Source organism: Sorex araneus, chromosome X (assembly GCF_027595985.1).
Source record: "Sorex araneus isolate mSorAra2 chromosome X, mSorAra2.pri, whole genome shotgun sequence".
NCBI lineage: Eukaryota > Metazoa > Chordata > Mammalia > Eulipotyphla > Soricidae > Sorex > Sorex araneus.
In genome coordinates, this window is record NC_073313.1 from 254751955 (window position 1) to 254766093 (window position 14139).

The 14139-nt window shown below is 43.2% G+C and overlaps 1 protein-coding gene across 2 annotated transcripts in view; it reads right to left on the minus strand.

The window, feature by feature from the left end:
• Positions 1 to 14139, minus strand: part of EPHA4 (EPH receptor A4) — a 162454-nt gene that overhangs the window by 62032 nt on the left and 86283 nt on the right. For both annotated transcript variants that reach the window (XM_004617126.2, XM_004617127.2), the window contains exon 5: positions 6422 to 6760. In XM_004617126.2, the coding sequence (XP_004617183.2) occupies positions 6422 to 6760 (339 nt within the window). The remainder of the gene's footprint in view (positions 1 to 6421; positions 6761 to 14139) is intronic.

The window sequence follows — 14139 nt, forward strand, 5'->3', positions numbered from 1 at the left end:
ATGGGGCCGACTGAACCAGGCCCCCCCACCCCCATATGCAGACTTAGTGCCTCAACCTCTATACTACCTCGCTGGGCCCTATAAGCTGTTTTTCTCTTGACTAGCACAAAAATTTTCTCAGCTGCAGATCTCACAAAACTTGAGCACCACCTACGGCACATTACCTAACTCGATGTCTCTAAGATTTCCCCCTTTGCTTCTACCATTCCCCTTCAAGCTCTCCTCGTACTCGAAGACAGGTAGCAATTAGACTCGGTGGGGATGAGAATTCCCACTGTTCTCCATAGTCCCACTCAAATAACATAATATGTCTAATTAAAAGATGGCAGAGCAAGAGCGAATGGGAACTTATCCAGTTGAGTAATAAACGGCAGTCTCCCTCTTTTACTTAGTTATTTTCTTTTCTCTCCTCATTAGTTCGGTTTTGTTTCATGTATCACCACTTGAGGAAGAGTTCACGGGTTTGTTTTTACTGCAAGTAAACATGTGCACCAACAAAAAGATATTGAATATCTACTGTGAGCCAGGCATTGCTAGCACCGAAAGGAGTCTTGTCACTTTGTTGGTACCACATTGTCTTGCAGTTAGTTGTCTTAGCAAAGGCCCGCCTCAGAAACTGTACCAATTCAATGGATGCTAAAATCACTGGGAATGAATTCTTCACAAGACGTTCCAAAGGATCTTTTTGGATTGTCTCTTCCCTGAAAATAGAGCTGGCAGCAACAGAAACATGCAGCCAAGCAGAGTCAGGTTGATGAAGATTTAGACGTGGCCATGACTCTGACGGCCAAGATCTCACTTTTGGACACAAGGCTTGAGCTGGTTTCCTCCATCATGGTTCTACAGGAATTCTAGGCCAGGTGACTACTTGGAGTGGGAGTTATGCATCAGAGGACATTGAGGGCAATCTTGGCCTTTACATACTTGATGTTGTAGCCCTATACCTCTTCTCCGTTGCAACAACCAAAACTGTGCTAAACATTGTCTGATGCCCAGCTTGTGTGTGTGTGTGTGTGCACATGTGCGTGCACACATGGGTGGTAATGGAGGGGTAGAACAACTGCTTCCTGTTTGGGACTTCAAAAAAATACCCTAGTGGGGTACATGAGAAATGGAAACCTTCAGATTCATCTGGATAATTCTACGGAAGTGTTTTCTGAAAGTTTTCCCCACTCTCAGAGCTGCTTTTAGAACCCTTTTTGGAACATCATAAGGTGATAAGTCTTACTTCTTCATGCTCATAGCTCAAGACTTGGAATCCTACAATTTTAGAGTTGGAAAAGATCTTAGAGATTAGCTGGGTTCAAATAATTATGTAATCCAGGCACTATGTGAACTCCCCCAAACTCAAGAGTGTTAACGATGTCTGTCATTTAAGACACCGCAGCTGTGCTAAAGAGAGATTATCAGATATATTTCCATGTGAAATATCTGGATCAGAGTCATGTGCACAATATAAACCAGAAGTTGCTGCCTCAAGTGAATCCGGGGCTTCCAGAGGATTCTACCCTAGAGGTTTGTAATGATTTAATACAAGCACAAAAGCCTAGAGTGTGGTCCAGCCCCATTGCTGGAACACTGGTGTGGTGGGGAAGATTAGGGATGTACCGTGGAAACCAGTGCTGGCAACCATCACAACATTTTTAGCAAAAAATATGACACAGTTCTGTTGCTGGAGCAGAAAAGCTTGTTTTGCTTATACAACATTTATCTCTCCTAGTTGACACCATCCTGTATTCATTTGCCCGAGATGGTCCACTTAAGTAAAAGTAAACCAAAGGAAAGCCATCTAGAAAACAAATCACCCAGCACTCTGCTTATTCATTTTTCATAAACATCAGCAACATCTCCCTTACCCACCTACCCCCACCCAGAACAATCATTGTGTTCTTGTTTGTATTTTCAAAGGAAAACTCCAAATCCACCCTCTGTCACTGCTGCTCCTGCACCCACCTTGGCACAGTGACTTGAAGCATAGACATGTATGATTTCATAAAGAGAATTTGTAAGGGCAGAGCAATAGAACAGCAGGCAGGGCACTGCCCTCACGCAGAGCTGACTCAGGTTTGATTCTGGGCACCCTCTATAGTCTCTCAACCACACTAGCTACCTTTAGGAGTGACTCTTATGCACATCCCCAGATGTCAGCCCTGAGCACTGCCACCAAGGTGGCCTCCAATTACTATGTCACTGTATCACTGGCATCCCTTGTTCGTCGATTAACTCGACACTCGTTATGGCACCAGTAATGTCTCTATTCCTCCCAGCCCTGAGACTTTAGCAGCCTCTCCTTAGTTGTCTTTCCCAACAATTGGAGGCTCTTTCAGGGTCAGGGGAATGAGACATATCATTACTGTTTTTGGCATATTGAAAATGCCATTGGTAGCTTGCCAGGCTCTCCAAGAGGCATATGTGTGTGTGTGTGTGTGTGTGTGTGTGTGTGTGTATACGCCCTCTACAATTTGTTGCCTACTATCTAAACTCCATCAAATATGGTGTGGTAATTACGGAAAATGGGTAGAAAGTGTCTAATAATGTGTCATGAGATCCGGAAAGTGGCCTGGAGCATGGTGGCGGTTGGTTAGTGGAGGTCGACTGCTGGGGCTGGGTCCCTTGGTGCAGGGAGGATTCTCACCCACCCCCCTCTGGGGCGCCCCACGTGAAAACAGCCTGAAGTGGAGTTCCGTGACCCCCAAACCAAAATAAATAAATAAATAAAATGTTAAGATAAAAGAGGATGTGTGAAAAGTGCATTCTCACCTTAACCCAGAGTTTTCTAGAGCCAACCAATCTGCAGTTCACTTACAACCATCCCTGGGTGACCCAGGGCAAAAGTCATGAGAACCAACCAGCCCTTTTGGCCACTCATCCAAAGTTCACATCCTGGCATAAGCCTATCTGCAATCAAGCCTACTTTTGGTTTCCCATTGTCTTAACTACAGTATCAATTGGTTTTAACTCTGCCTTAGTACAAAGCAAAAGGGTGTGATCAGCCCCTTTGGATGCTAATGGGTAAATTGGGGTTGGGATAGTTTAAATCACCATTTCAATCTCGAGCTATTCTCACCACTTTCTACAAAGGCAGGATCAAAGGCCAGTTAAACCTATATCTCCATGCTAAGATACTCACACTTACAAAAGGAAGAATGCCAAGGGGAATACAGGATGGTTGTTAATCTTCTCAGAATTTTCCAGGAAAGAAATGCATGCTTTCAAGAGAAAGGCCCTTCCAGGTCTCAAGGGCTGCCTCTGAGATTAGCTTGGACCAGTCACTTTCACTTCATGGAGCTGGAGTCTCAACAGGGAAAGTCCCAGGGATGACAATAAAACCAGGGACTCTAGGCATGATGCTCTTTTTTAAAAAAAAAATACATTTTTTTTTTAAAAATAAGAAGAGCTACATGGAAAACAGAGCAAAAATAAAAGGAGGAGTGTGTACTGCTAAACTTTGTGACCTCCAGGTGCTAAATTCCTCACAGAGACATCATTGCTTATAGAAGCCTGGAAGGAATTTAATTTAACAAAATGATAGGAACAAATGCAATTAGATTATAATTGTGTATACGTAAATATGCTTAGGGGAGCTCTGATAGAGTTTATGATGACTATATTCACCCAGAATTTTGGCCTACATTATTAATTCTCACTACTATGAAGAAAGGGTTTGTTAATCAAAGATAAACTGTCCTAATGATTTTGAATTAGCAAACTCCAAATTATAGCAGGATAATGAGGCAGGGCCATGCTCATATATAACTCTGCTAAGTGAACATTTTCGGGATGGCCACATAGGAGGTCTACTTATTGAAAGATTTATTTTTAATTTTGAACAGCTTCCCAGCATTACCCTTCATGAAAATTAAAATAAGGAGCTAGAATTTGGTCCCATTCAGCAAACCTGGCAGAACGGCTCTCCATGTTAGACAAAACCTAATGTGCTAGAGGAATTCTCTATCCATCTTGCTCATCAATCTGAAAGACTCACACCTAAGTTTTTAATAAAACATTGATTTTTTTCCCCTCCCCTTTTCTCAGAATGCTTTTGCAGATTTCTTTCACTTGGAGGATTTTCAGCCTGTCTGCTTTGCACTCTTAGCTCTGTATTGGCCTACTGGGGCTGACATAATCCCTTGGCTTAAATCCTTAAGTATACAGAGTCAGAGACATCTCCCCCTAAGATCCTAGGGAGCCAAGCCTGTCCGCAATACAGCTCCCAGGGGCTATCCCCCGCCAAGGAGGATGACTTCACCTTGTACATCACAGTCTGAAAAGTCCCTGTTCCTACTTTTAGAGCAGCGAAGAACAGAAAGTCAGGATGTCTTTGAGGACAGTGCCCCCCCCCAACCCGCCCCAAAAGAACACTGGGGGCTAAGTATGAGAATATTGAATCAATCATTAACCAGCTTCCCTGGGGTACCGAGATCATTATATACGCGGCTCTTTCCAACTTCAAAACACACCAGTCACACCACCGTATTTCTCAGGATCTGTGGGCAGTATTTCCACTGCCCACATCCAAAGAGAACTAATAAAATGCTGGCAGTTCATATGGTAGTTGTGATGCTGTCAAAAATGTCCTAAATCACCCTCATCTTTGCAGGAGAAGAAAACTAAGGATCACAAATGGTCATCACAAGCTCAAAGTGTAAAATAAGGCGAGGGAAACATAACCAGACGATCTCTTTGAAGACCAGTCACATTGCCCTTCTGGGGCCAACTTCCAATGCTGACCCAGTCTGATTTGTTCTAGAAAGTTCAGGGAAAGTGGAAAAGTAATGGGCTTTGCATGGGCATACTGGAAGACTTCTCACTGCAAGATCAATTAGTAGGGGTGTGTTTTACGAAACTATCAAGTGCACTTACTGAAACATTCATTTCAGAGAAAAGTGCCATAAAAGGCAATAGGATGGCTGGCAATTCATAATTCTTTTCCAACAAAGCTTCTTGTTCTTAAGAGCCTCACCAAAGGGTAAACCACAGACCTTTTCTCTATTCCTCTAGAAATAAAATAGAAGGAGATGGCTATGAAAATGTGAAACCTGCGACGGAAATCCAGAATGAAAAATTTGTACAGGATCCTGTGGATGCTTTTGAAGCATAGAAATGAGAATGAGGGAATCGGGAATGAGCACCTACACATTTAGATTCAGGTGTGCACTTTGAAATTGGCATTATGATTTTGAGATAGTTTTCAGCGGATCTAGCAGAAACACGTCAAGAGTAGAATATGTTTTCTAGCCCTCTGAGTTAGAAGAGGGAGGTACTGGGGCCGGAGCGATAGCACAGCAGGTAGGGCGTTTGCCTTGCACGCGGCCGACCCGGGTTCGATCCCCGGCATCCCATATGGTCCCCCAAGCACCGCCAGGAGTAATTCCTGAGTGCAAAGCCAGGAGTAACCCCTGAGCATCGCTGGGTGTGACCCAAAAAGCAAAAAAAATTAAAAAAAGAAGAGGGAGGTACTGTAGAAAATGAGGCAATGGCACTGGAGCGACAACTCAGTGGGCAAGGTACTTGCCTTGCACACAACTCACCTGGGTTTAATCTCCAAAAATCTGGTGGTGCTGTGAGTACCATGGATACTGGGAATTAAGACCGGGGTCTCTTCATGTCATGCACACATGCTAGCGCTTCACTACCTCCCCAGCCCCACAACTGTGTGTTTAAGAAAAATTCTATCAGCCACACAGAAAAGAAAGCTACCCATATCATTCATTCATTGCTCATAGACATGCTGATTCTCATAAAGTTCCATTCCATTATCTTTCTATGTTTACAAAAAAGAAACAAAATCCAAACTATAGCTGATGATGCTTCTGTTGGGAACTATGGCAAATAACAATATTAGAACACCGTGGATTGGTAAAAAGTCAACTTCCTCAGCCTTAAGGATATGAAAATCCCCTTATACCCACATCCTGATGAAAAAATGGCCCAATGAGTTCACAAGAGAAGTCCTGGAGGTAGTGACCCAATTCACAGACTGTCCCCATGCCCCATTTTATGCAATGTCCCCATCTTCTTGTAAACACCACCACTTGGAACACAAAAGGTTTCCTGAGTGGCTGGAGTGACTGAACAGCAATCAAGGTCCTTGACTTGCCTCCAGCTGATCCTGCCCGATCTTACACACTACACATGACTATCCCCTGAGCACTGTCAGGAGCAACCGCTGAGCACAGATCTGGGAGTAGACCCCGAGTACTTGAGGGGAGGTGTGGTCCCAACCTCTCCATAAATGAATAAAGATGTCTACTACATAACTAAATGTTCTTTTTAAGTATCTTCACTATTATAATGCAGCACACACTGGAACATCATTAGATCCAAGTGATTCTACTTCAGTGGCTGAGCTTTAATGCCATTCTGGAGCTCTATGTCTCTGCACATTTAGACCTTGGGAGAAAGCGGATGCGGTTCCTACCTGCTTGGTTGGTTGTCACGGTGACAGACACCGACTGGTCCTGGCTAGGGTTATACTTGGATACTCCATTCACCGCCCAGATTTCAAATGTGTAATTGGTGTGAGCAAGGAGGTCAGTGATGGAGACTTTGGTGGTCTTCAGGCCATTCTGCTGCGGGGTGTAGTGAACCCCACTCCCACAGGGTCGGCACTTGCTAGAGTCACCAGCTCCACATTTCTTGCAAACCACGTTGTAGGAAATATCCTGGCGGCCACCTGTGTTCTGAGGACTGCTCCACTCCAAGTTCACCGAGGTCTCGTTGACATTTGAAATCAAGTTGAGGGGGGCAGACGGTGGCCCTGGAGGAGAAAGGGGGGGGAAATAAAGAGAAAAATTGAGAATCACAACCAGAACTGAAACCGTTCTCTCAAGTTGCTACTATTCTCTAAAGCACCTGGGAGAAAAACGAAGAAAGAAGAAGAAAGAAGGTAGAGAAGAAAGCCAAGATTGCACTTTTCCATTTTCCCAGGATCCCAAGAGAAGGGAACAAAGAGACGCATCAGGAGCTACAGTTGAAAACAAAGTCTGGACTTTCCACTCATTCCTTTGCCATTTCTTTTATTTTTGTTTCATCAAAGAAATAAACAACAGGGACCTTGGCGGTGGGGGGCAGAGGGGAAGAAAACGAAAGAAGTTAGCAAGATCTTCTAAAGGAATCCTGGAAAAGGAGGTGATAAGTAACTGTCATTCTCATTCCTGGGCAAGCACAAATGCCACTGATTGCCACTCTGAGTTGTGAAGCAAGTCTCCAACAAATGGGCTCCCATCCAGTCTTTCCCTCTGAAGTGGGGCTGCAAAATGTCATTTACCTAGTCACCACCTTAACATCTGACAAATGGGTGCCTGGGTGTGATTTTGAGTTCCTAAGCGTGTTATGGAACTCTAGTAAATGACTAGTTATGTACCAGTCTTTATTTTTTTTCCTTTTTGGGTCATACCCAGTGATGCTCAGGGGTTACTCTTGGCTCTGCACTCAGGAACTACTCCTGGTGGTACTTGGGGGATGATACGGGATGCCGGGGATTGAACCTGGGTCAGTCACTTACAAGGCAAATGCCCTACCCATTATAAGACTGGCCCCTGAACCAGTCTTCAAGACCTATGATGTTTCCAGAGAATACCATGTCATCTACATGGAATAAAAAAAAGACTGCAGACACCTTCCTCTTCAGCTCAGCATGACTGAACCGAGGGTGAAACTCTCTGGGAATCATTAGTAGGAACTTGTTGAACCTGGTTGCACCAGTGACTCAGAGACTCAATGCCAGGCAAAGGCTCCAAGACCACATTTTCTGCTCTTTCACTCACCAGATTTTAACTGAGCTGGATCTGAGCAGAATATTTGCCCCCTCCTACATACAAGTTTCTGAAATGTGAATGGTGGCAGTGGTTATTTTGAAAGAGAACAACCAATCACTGACGACAAATGATTGGTTTCAAAGCAAGACGAAGACTCCAGAACCACAACAGACGATCATTTCTAGCTCTGGCAGCTACAGTGTAGATGATCGATCTGTCTTTCCATGCCAAGAAGTTGTAACACAAATTACCTTGGAGGAAAAGAATGGAGGTGAGGGAAGAAAGAAGAAATTTCCCTGGTTTGATTCAGTTCCAATGGCTTGAAAGAACTGGCACACGCTAATGAAAAATAATTCTTCTCAAAGACAGTAAGAAAGCCCTTTTTCCCCCTTTCCTTTCCCAGTTTGGTTTTCTCAGAAAGGAGACAAATGAAGTTTTAATGAAAACCGGTGGTTTCTTGCTGACCATATCTATTCCTACTTCTAATTCATTCATAATGAAGGCTGTGAAGGAAATGTGTTCAAGGTAACCGGAAGCCTGCTTGGATCCAGAGAAGCTGTGTCTAGTCTGCCAGAATGAATGTCCTCATCCAAAGCCATTCTTGAGAGAGAGGTAGAAGAAGTAACCTGCAAATGAGGAGTCACATTCAAAATTATTACTTAACTCCTGCAATGAAAGGATTTGGGTGGGAATGTTGAATAAGAGCAATTCACTCTCCCATTCTTTTTATACAACTTAATTGAAGACTTTATTTGAACAAGGGAAGCGGGTCCTCCCCATCTCTCCCCTTGAGACTAATTATCCACAACCTCACAGCATTAAAATCCCGTTCCTCATTCTGTGATGTGTAAAGGGGGAAAAAAGAAAAAAAAATCAAGGCTGCAAAATTTACAGGAAAGGTAAGATTACTTCACAGCAGGTCTCAGAAAGGAAATACAAATTGCCTTCTTGTGTAGATTTTAAAGTTGTGTCTATGTGCCTTGGCATGGTGACTGGAATATAATGGGGTCAGATGCACGGTTTTGGTGGGGGGTGAAATGAATCTTTCCTTAAAAGTAGAGAATCCAGAGGGCTAGGGAAGACATTCAAGATCCCTTTAAAAATAAAACCCGGGGCTGGAGTGAAAGCACGACGGGTAGGGTGTTTGCCTTGCACGCGGCGGACCCGGGTTCGATTCCCAGCATCCCATATGGTCCCCTGAGCACCGCCAGGGGTAATTCCTGAGTGCAGAGCCAGGAGCAACCCCTGTACATAGCCAGGTGTGACCCAAAAAGCAATAAATAAATAAATAAATACCAAAAAAGTAAAAGTAAAACTCATCTTCAAGATGAGAAACTTGAGATCTTGAAAACGGATTTGATCATGCATTAATATAATCTAATTAATGACAGGCTAAGTAAAGCACCCAAGTACTGAGTCCCATTCTGGTGTTATTTCCAGCTCTCTCTGTGGTCTCCATTAAAGTGTATAAAGTGGGGATGGGGAGATGGTTTTAGGAACAAATGCCTGCCATGTGAAGGCCCTGGGTTTGACCCCAGACACAGCAAAGTTCCCCAAGTTCTGTGCTGGATCTGAGCAGAATATCACCTACCCTCAAAGAGGAAAACAATAGCAACAATGAGAGCAATAGATCAGTTCAGGCCAGGGTCTCCGAAGAAAGGAGAGGAAGGGAGGGTGTTTCATTAATTCCATTTCAGTGTCGCAGAGACACGCTATGGTGTGGAAATGCCAGCCCCTCCGGTCTGCAGTGAAAGCTGACCAGAGCTTGGCATAAAAAAAATGGGTCAGCCCCTGGTGCTCCGTAACTTCCAGGGTTAAATCAGACTGACTCTTAAATCCATTAACCTCCTTGCCAAGGTTCCTGGTCCATTGTCACATGGGAAAATGAGATACAACGAATCAAGCACTCCAGAAAGCAAAAAGTCAGTAATTAGTATGTAGGACAGGGCATGGCCATGTCGAAACTGAGAAGAAATGGAGCAGAAAACTAAATGGTCACAGGGCTCAGAGATATAACACTGCCACAGGAGAAGACAAAAAAGATGCTGCAGGATTTCAAAACAGAGGATGGCCCCAAAACTCAGGGGCAACACAATGCACTCTTATTTCTCCGGGCCGTGAGTCTTAAGAGTCACCCAAGAGAAGAAAAGCAAGTCCAACTTCACTGCTACCTCCATCAATGATTTACTGAGACATACTGCATTTGTTTTGTGTTTTCCTGCCATACAGAACAATAATTTATTTTATGTGCACAATAGCAGCCTAAGAATTGGACTGTGACAGAATATTGAAGGGAAAAAAGAAATATAGGAGTACCCTACTGCACCATTATGATTATGATTTAGACCTAGTCTGCCTAGACCTGAAAAAAGATACCCTTGCTTTGCTACTTTTGTTGTTGATGTTGTTAGAGCCATTCTTGGAAGTCCTCAGGGCTTAATCTAGGCTCTATGCTCAGGGATCATTCCTAGAAGTGCCTGGGGTCAGCCACACTCGAAGCTAGCTCTTAAACCCCTATACTATCTCTCTAGTCCAGAGAAGATTTTCTTTCTTTTTTTTTTTGCTTTTTGGGTCACACCCGGCGATGCACAGGGGTTACTCCTGGTTCTACACTCAGGAATTACTCCTGGCAGTGCTCAGGGGACCATATGGGATGCTGGGATTCTAACCCGGGTCGGCCGAGTGCAAGGCAAATGCCCTACCCGCTGTGCTATCACTCCAGCCCCCCAGAGAAGATTTTCTAATTCAAATCGTAATGGTGTTTGTGCCATGCTCGTGGGTTTGCTTTTTTAACTCATCATAAAAAGTGATACTATCATGTAACATTGTATCTCATGTGTTCCCCTTTATAGTGAACACTTAGAGAGAATGTATTGGTTTTTTCTATTACTTCATACATTAATGAATGCAGTGTATATTCCGACTCGGGTTCGATTCTTCCGTCCCTCATGGAGAGCCAGGCAAGCTACCCAGAGTATCCTGCCCGCACGTCAGAGCCTGGCAAGCTTCCCATGGCATATTCAACATGCCAAAAACAGTAACAACACGTCTCACAATGGAGACGTTACTGGTCCCCGCTCGAGCAAATCGATGAGCAACGGGATGGGACAACAGTGCTACAGTGCAATGCATGAGTGAAGGACAGGGCAGGAAACTTTTAAAGTCCCCTAATGTCCTTCAGGCGCGGGGATCACAGTGTTCTTTTAAGGGTATAAATGGATACAAGTTTCTCTAAAGTTATGTTTCTGCTCTTCACATGCAGATCTGTTAGCAATAAGTCCTGTAAAAGTGCATCTCAGTATGACTAGTTCAACTCAAGTTCATTAGTTCTATAAAAAACACTTTGGAAGAAGAAGCAGCGGGTGGAGGGCTAGCTATCATATCATAGCAGCTGCTTCAGTCAGGAGGAATGTTTAGGGCCATTTCTTTAGTTAATGAATAATTACTGAGTGTCTAATATATGTGGCCAGCTCTAGAGGTGCAGGGAACGGGGCGGGGGGGAGAAGAGAAAAGAAAACAATATCTTGATTTATTTGATACTCCCCTGGATAATAATAGGGAAGGGAATCGAAGTGGGGGGAAAGACTGAAAGGAAGTAACTTAGGGCTGGTGAAAGTATTGAAAGGCCAGAAAGGCCCACTCCACTCTCTGTTTTGTAGCATCAAAGACCATCACTATAGCTGGGGGTTCCATCTGTGGACTCTATCAGTTGGTATTTTGTTAATTTGGGTCTGGTTCTGATGCTTTGTTTTTTTCTGATGCAAGAAACTATGGAAAACTTTCTGAAGAAAGCTGACTTTCACATTTTCAAAGACAGGCTGGCATTCTTCTTACTAACCTTTATAGAATGCCAATTTTTTTCTTTTAATTAGATGTTTATCATCCAAATTAAGATGGTTTGAAATAAAAAAAAATCGAATACCAAAGTGCATGGAAGGGAAAATAAAATGCCTTTTTTTGAAATGTTTGGTTTCATTTGTAAAATCTCTTTGAATTCACAGGTAAGCAGAAGATTCCTGTAAAAGAGCTGGTTCGCACATTTGACTGCCTTCAAGTTCTTTTTTTTTGGGGGGGGGTCACACCCAGCGATGCTCAGGGGTTACTCCTGGCTTTGCACTCAGGAATTACTCCTGGCGGTGCTTGGGGGACCATATGGCATGCTGGGGATTGAACTCGTGTTGGCCATGTGCAAAGCAAATGCCCTACCCGCTGTGCTATCGCTCTGGCCCCTGCCTTCAAGTTCTTATGCTTAGAATGAATGCCTATCCCATTCTTAATATGATTCAGAGGCATAGATAAGAGCTATACTACCAGGACCAAAAAGCAAATGCCCTGATAGTTAACTTACAAATTTTTCATTTATTTTAATGAAAATAAAAGTTAATTATCCTTCTCATCTCCCCTCCCCCATCGCCCCCTCCTAATGGGACCCTGAGATTGACACCTACAAACTGCCTCCAACTACTACATAAGCTCCTTAATGGCCATGATCCAGAGACACACAAAAGAATCTCGGACCTGAGCAGCTCACTGCAGAGATCTCTCCAGACCCTAATTATCTAAAATTTTGGAATTCGAGAGCAGCCGCTCAACATCTTATGTTATTCATAACAAGCAATACATAATAAATTGTCTAGTATTGTCTTTTCGGTAGGTTTGATTGGTGGCAGGAAATTCCAAATAATAAGGATGGGTCTGGTATCAACATATCAAATGTAATCAAAGTAGAGAGAGTATTGTAGAAATTGTCTGTCACACAGGCAGGGGAAGGGTTCGGATAGGGGTGGGGGCGTGTTACTGGGGATTTTGGTGGTGGAAAATGTGCACTGGTGAAGGGATGGGTGTTTGATCATTGTATGACTGAAACGCAAACACGAAATCTTTGTAACTGTCTCTTCAGGTGATTCAATTAAAAAAAAAATAGTTAATAGTGTTGGTTCTCAACCACTGCACCTCCATGACCATGGATAAATATGTGTGACTGAGTTGCAAAAAGAAAATAAGTATTTGCATAAATAAGTGGCAGTGAATATGGTCTCAGGGCCATAGTGCACCAGGAACTGCTTAAAGAGTTCAAAGGGAATCCAAAAAAGATCTCACAGGAAGCCTCAAAAGTATGCCATCATTCTCGGGGCTTCAAGCAGCCTGATATGTGAGGAGCTTAGTCCAAAGACCCCAAACTTACATATACACAGTGTCCATGCCTAGGGCCCAGGTCTGGCTTCAAAAGCACAAATGTCCTTCATTGACAGAGAAGACATAAAATACACAAAACCTTCTAACCTATTTCTCGAGCATCTCATTGCTCTGATCAAAATGGGCACTGATTTTTTTTTTCCACCATGCATCAATTTAATGAACATCCATTCGCTTCACTGGTGTGAAATACTTTCTGTATCACACAGCAGGTACCGGTGAAAGGTGCTACAGTGAGTAATTATTATTTTCGAGTGGGATGTCAACTTGAATTTTGTTGATGGGAACTTGACAAGATGAAGTCCCCAAGAAACTGTAGTCAAATTACCGCAGAGACAAAGGACTATCATATCCCATCTTATAAAGTATAACATATCACACAACATCCCCAAAGGATGTGTGACCTTCCTTAACCCATCTAGAGCTCTCCTTTGGGAAGAGACAAGTTTCCAGAAATGAACTACACAGTGTGTAGGAGGAATTAAGTGAGTGGTAAGCAGCAAAGAAATTTCCAGTAATTTCACAATTCTTCATTCTTCCCAACCATGCATGAGAAGACAACGTAATTCCTGAGCAGTTAGAGAGCACGCTTGCTTGACTTATGTTTGGATTTAAAAGTAGCCTGATTTTAGAACAACCTGGTGTTTACATAATCTGGATGGTCTTCAATTAACAAGGTCATTCAATGAGCATCAGCCAACACAGACCCAAACGTCTTAAACAGGTCCAGTGTTAAGTAAGAGTTTGGTAGGTCCCATTTAATGAAAAGTCTAGATTTGGATACCTGCTTCTGTATACTCCACCAACATCCAATCCTCAAGTCAGGCAAATTGTATATACTAAGGAGGTCACTGGAACTGTAGCAAAAGATGAAAATATTCTCAGAGTTGCATCAGAAGTGGGTTCCACCCAAGGGTTTTAAACCATATGGACGGAAGGTATCATCTGTCATGCAAACCAGAAATGTTTTCTTTTACAGAATTACAGTGCTAACAGTCTCCAGGACTGATGGGGGTTGGGGGAGATGGAGAGAGACGAAATAAAACAAGTTATCAAGTTTAAAACTCAGAGTGAGCAAAATTTACACCATTTATTCAACTCAAAGCCTTCCTTGGTAGTTCCGGCTGGAATTTTCTTCTCCGAGTTGCTCCAGAAAAGACCTTCTATTCCCCCGGCATCTCAT